At 42.1% G+C, this 6000-nt stretch overlaps 1 protein-coding gene across 1 annotated transcript in view; it reads right to left on the minus strand.

The window, feature by feature from the left end:
• Positions 1 to 5543, minus strand: part of LOC139411125 (NADH:ubiquinone oxidoreductase complex assembly factor 2) — a 38877-nt gene extending 33334 nt beyond the window's left edge. Inside the window, exon 1 of the mRNA XM_071156996.1 lies at positions 5317 to 5543. Within this exon, the coding sequence (XP_071013097.1) occupies positions 5317 to 5431 (115 nt within the window). The 5' untranslated portion in view covers positions 5432 to 5543. The remainder of the gene's footprint in view (positions 1 to 5316) is intronic.
• Positions 5544 to 6000: the final 457 nt, after the last annotated feature.

The raw sequence follows: 6000 nt of genomic DNA on the forward strand, positions 1-6000 counted from the left end.
ATGAAGCACTTAAGGGTGCCCATGAGGTCCTTTAATTTAAGGGGGAAATTGACCTTAAAATGAAGGAAAAGGAAATGAAGGAAAAATAAAATTTACTTCAGGTGTTTTATGCAACCGGGCCATGATCCTTTATTGATGTTACTTTTTAAACCCACTTCAAGAAAAATCAGTGTAGATGAAGGTGAGGAGACAGGTTAAAGAAGGATTTGTAAGCCTTGAGACATTTATTATGTATGGGTGCCATTCAGAGGGTGACTGGGCAAGACAAAAGATTTAAGTGCCTTTGAACAGGGTATGGTAGTAGTTGCTAGGCGCACCAAAGCTGCTGGGTTCTTCACGCTCAACAGTTTCCCGTACAGTGGAGAACAAACTAGAGATGGTGGGTGTTGAAAACTTCTTGTGCTTTTTGAGGTGGAATGACACGTTATTAAATCTAAACCTGTTCCAATAAAATAACACTTAAGGCCTGGCTAATGTGTGTCCATAAGAGGACAACATTGCTAGCTGCTAGATGAACTTGGCATGATGATGGGTAAACAACCTTCATTGAAAGCCCAAGCATGGCAACGCTGCCATTCAATGAAGCTTTGGTCATAGGCCTCCATGACAAACCCAGTGCTGGCGTTGAAGAGAGGTCTACAGCTTCCTTCATCTCCCCCTGGGGACAGCTTGTGGCTGAGTAAACAGCCATTTGGACCCCAGTCGCTCTCGGCTGTGACTTCTTCCATGGAATATATGCAGCCTGAATTAACGCTCTGATGACACACAGCCATCTGTTGTTGTGTTAAGTGTGCGAAGGCATGAAGTGTTGAGAATTCACTAGCTCGTTCTCTTTAAGGTCCGCAAACGTGCACGCGCACACAATCTCCCCTCCCACACTAGAAACCCGAAAAGGCAGAACCAACCAAAAGCCTTTCAGTTTTCACTTCATGGAACAGAGCCTCAGAATGAATTAAATAATAGGCAAAGGGAGAGGATAGTAACAGGAGGACAAGTCAATGCCTCTTTTCTCTCACAGTGTGGTGCACCTCTGAAGCCCTCAGATTCCTCCTCACACAGCGCACGGACCAATAGATTAAAACTGCATAGCATACAGAGCTAAGTGAATAGCACTAAAAATACATCCTTTTCACTGCCACATGAAAGGGGCTGCCTTTCCCCTGTCCACTATTGAGCAGCCACTGATTCCAAGACAAAGGCTACACCTCCTCAAAGAGGCAAGGGGAAAAAAAATAGCAATCATTCAGGCAATTATTTTCCAATCCGCCTGCAGCGGGCGATAATGTCAGCTCTCCTCTCCGCTCTCCCTAAATAAGAGGGGATGGGCATCAGTGCTGCAGCCCGGCTGCCATTAAGACAAATGGGCCAATCTCCAGAATGCTTTGCTTTCTTCCAGTCAGTGTGATAGGGCGTCCCTGCAGTGAGGTTGAGCCAGTCTGGGTACATACAGTATAGCGACACAGAAAGACAGAGGAGCACAGAAAGGGATAGGCTTATGCTCTGTGTTCATACGGACATAGGCATCGTAGCCTGGTAGCCAGATCTAGGCCGAGTTTGCCTTCAGCCAACTCCTTTGTTGTCGTCATGTTTGGAAACAGATCTGGCTAACCAATAACCACCAGGTGGCCCAGGCTAGGGACATGGAGTTAGGCCTACTTTTCATTACTATGGCAGAGGCATAGCTAGTCTGTTCTGTGTACACATTCCATTTAACCGATAGCCAGTCTGTTTCTCTTTTAGCGTTGCTAAGCCAAAAGGAGTTAGCTAAAGCTAGAATGGACTGGCAACCAGGCTAAAAGAGGCTCGGTGTACATTTACAAGGGTAGTGTAGTATGTTGCTGGGCCCAGCCTTTCACATAACACAACCACTCTGATATTCTACACAGCTCTGGACAGGCATCAAAAAGAGCTGGAGTACAGAGAGAGAGGGGGAGGGAGTGAGAGAAAAAATAAAGTGATAAGAGGGGAAAAGATGGAAGGGAGAGGATAGAGATAGCTTGAACAAAATAACACTGGAATGTTTTTCCAATTCTGTCCTGGGCAACCGAACCGAACACAGCATTATATTACTTACGCCCCAGTTTCATACAGCCCAACAGATTGAGAGGGATAGACAATAGGAGCACTAAAGTACAAATAAATAAATAAATGAAAGGAGGACAGACGAATAGGGACAGGTGAATAGATTGAGCAGATAGTTGAGAGAAAGAGAGTTACCTATGAATTTACTAAAGAGAGGGGGAGGGAGAGAGAAATAGTTTCCTCCTCCACCTGCGTTGCTGTTGTATAGAGCCTGCAGTCTGTCTGTGCAGTTTAAGATTTTTTCAAAAAGAGCAAGACGTATATTTCTACAAGGTTGGAGTGAGCAAAAGAAAGAGGAGAGATCGCGTGCGTCAGTGGCGTAGCGCAGTTTCGCAAGGGCCCCGCGCAAGGTCCGAGCAAGGCAATATGTAATACACATCTCCAAACCTTTTTGTTTTGTTTTTTAGCACTACTAAATGCTCTAATTTCGTTAGCATTATGACCTGTTTTCCTAGATTTAGAACATAAAACAACACTTTGAAAGCAAACATTATCTCTTAGGTCTTGCACGGCAAACGCTTCCATTGCTTAAGCATGTGTTGCGGAACAGTGATGAAAATATTTTTGCAGAATATTGAGAGAAAAAAAAAGTTTAAGGGCGTTAGCCATAAGTGACAGAGTTGACAAGCCACTGACTGAGTTGACAACAGATACTCAAAACAGACATTTGTGTCTTTAAAAATAAAAAGTTCAATACAAACATTTGCAAAATATGGAAAATGATTCATTTGAATATCCCCAATAAAACAACCATTCTGTCAGATTTGTCCCACTCTTACGGAGTTGAGTTGACATTAGACAAAAATTTGATAGATCTTTTTTTTTCTTTCTTCTTGTTCATTCACATAGTAGCAATTTAGTTTTCCCCAGTTGCTTTATGACTTTAAAACCTAGTTAAATATCACATATTTGAACCAAAAATAATATTATATTTTAATCTATCAGAGTTGACAGTTTATAGTTGAGACTATGGTGATTCCAATATTGTTAGTTTAAATCGATCAAAAGTAGAGAACTTTACAGACCATGAGTGTTCTTGTGGCACTACATGCAATGAGGACATGGGTGGGAGGGTGTAAAGCTTGTCGGGGCTACGGGTTGGGTGCTACGCCAATGGTGTGTGTGTGTGGTAGTAGCTGAAGACAGTGCAAAGCTCTGGCCTCCCTGTGGTGAGGAAGAGTGAGTGGAGAATCAACCATTATGACCGTGTCATTACACAGCCAATACGTGATGACATAAGTGTGCATGTACTTGAGGCCTAGGCTATTCATGCACAAGAGGTCCCATTGGGAAATCACCGTAGGCCTAATGACTGAATAACAAAAGGAGGTCTTCCCTGTGCAGTAGCCTAGACCTAGACTGTGCTGAACACAGGCCTCTACGATGTTTGAATACCCAGCCACCTACATGCTTTGAAATAACTTACGGATTACTTCACATTAATAAATAAGACGAGGTGGGCAGAGGTCTAGCAAACAAACACGACGACAACAACAAGGCAACAGTAAACATGTCGTCCCCCACAAATGACGCAGTTAGTGAGTGAATGGGTACCAGGCCAATATCTCCTCGCTAAATCCTACACCACGAAGAGGGAGATCATCTTGGTAAATTAATTAAGATAACATGGGTTTACGGATTGAAAATGCAGACCTAGTCAAACCATTTCAATAGGACGAGTGTGGGCGGACTGGAGCTCTCACTACATCGAGTCGCTGTCAGTCGATACTGTAAAATGTTAAACCTTTACCATGTACCTATGTTTGTCCTGTGTAAAATCGGGCCTGTCTTTGTTTGCTGAAATCCACACCGACAGTTTCCTAGTTTCTATTGCTCTAAAATGGCAACTCAGCGCGAATGCCCCAATTGAATCTCAGATCACGTAGGGTAATCTACGTTTTAGAGCAATTGAAACTAAGAAAAGGTTGGTGGTTGTATTTGACAAAAGTTTTATTCAAAAGTATGGATTTCAGCAAACAATGACAGGCCCGACTATACATAGGACAAACATACGTACACTGTACGCGTTTAAGATTTTACAGGTATCAACTGACAGCGTCTCAATGTAGTCGGAGCTCCAATCCACCCACACTAGTCAACGCTCAACTCCCTTGTACATTGAGATTTCTCAGCAAAGATCAGGTCCCCTCAATCCATACTAACCAGATTCATTATGATCTAAAAGGCAAAACTGACCCTAAATCTCTTCTCTCCTAGATAGTACTGACACGTGAAAGGACTGGGTGAATTTCAATCACATTGTTTTGCATTTTTCAAACTAGATGCCGAGACAACACACACTCCTTACGTTATAAATTGAAGAAGGACGTATCTCTGCTACAATGTCAAGCCTTGTCAAGTCATTGGTGAAGGAAAGGAGACGAGGTAAGGAAGCTATTTCAGTCTACAGAATAGCCTGAATGTCCTCGACCTTGCCTACTAAGAACCTTGCTACCTGAGGGACAACAGTACCTAGTCACCACGGCTTTGTCTGCTGACTCACATCTGAGGCTTGGCTTATATATTAAGCTACATACACACTATCTTTCTCAGCTGAGAAATCTGACCTCGTTCTACATCCTCAAACAATGGTTGAATGGAAAGTGTCTGAAGAGTAGAGGCAGATTAAGTTATTGTAATTATGTGACAGGGTTGCAGTGCCATATTTTGAGGGCATTGATGATGGGATGTTTTAACAGAGATGGGCTTCACTGAGCTTTGACGTGTCAAATGTGTTTCAATTAACATACAATGAAGAAGAGTGTATGGAATTTATTGAAGAAACTGATGTGATTTGTTTGGGATATATCAAAAACAGGTACACGTACTCCATCTAGTGGTCATATCTTACATGAAACAAAAAGAGAGCCAAGATCTCAATAACATGTAGCAAAGAGATCAGAATTCAATACCACTAATGTAATAATCTCGATTAAAATGTGTAGGAAGATTGTCACGGTTTGAGCTAGCTATCATTTTACATATTGAAACGAATATTTGCTAGCTAACATAGCTACTGTTACATTTGCTTACTTTGTAGCTTGTACCATTTACTGTAACGTTAGCTAGCCATCTAAAACGTGTAGCTTCTAGTTAAAGTAGATGGCTAATAAAACTGGAGAGTTTCAGAAGATAGCTGACGTTACTTGTAGCTGGGACAACAATAACGTTACAGAGGTGGCTGTCTAGGTCAAAGTTTCTAGGGATGAGGTAGCTAAAGCGTTAGCAACTTACCCGTCCAAGTTTTTTGCTCGGGCTGCCAGTAGTATTTATTTCCGAAATGGTCGGTGCCCACATGTTCTTTTATCACCCCAAAGCTCCGGCGTAATAGACCCCCGATCCTGCTCATATTGAATATGATATAGCTATCGGGCTCGTATTTTTCACCACACAACCTCCCCTATCAACGCATGTTCAATTGGATTTGTTGTTAATGCAATCTCCCGTATCTAAAAACAGACAACAGTAAGATATGTTTTAATTGGATGGCAGAATCAGAGGAACCAATCAGTGCACTTGTTATGCCAGCGAGGTCTCAAAAATCCTGACGTAACAACATGGCCGCGCACACCCCTTGTTGGCTGGAGCTATACTAGCTTGCTAAATGAGTTTAAATAAAACAGACAGCGTGAAATTTGGCTGATTCAAATGATTTCATTGACTTTTATAAAATTCAGATCACAGAGATTTATTGTACACAAAAAAGTTTGCAAAACTGGTTTAGTAGCTAACGATATTGAATTTGTACATGGTTAGCCAAGCTAGTTATGCTCTGCTAGCTTTAGAACAACCATAACAAACAGTCATGCTAGCTAGCTAAATTATTTAAATATACATATATTGAGGGAAGTTGTTGGGGTTTCTAACAGCAAGACAGGCTGGACTCGAAGACACACTTTGCCTGAGACGGGCAGAGTC

The sequence above is a fragment of the Oncorhynchus clarkii genome, chromosome 6 (genome assembly GCF_045791955.1).
Source record: "Oncorhynchus clarkii lewisi isolate Uvic-CL-2024 chromosome 6, UVic_Ocla_1.0, whole genome shotgun sequence".
Taxonomy (NCBI): domain Eukaryota; kingdom Metazoa; phylum Chordata; class Actinopteri; order Salmoniformes; family Salmonidae; genus Oncorhynchus; species Oncorhynchus clarkii.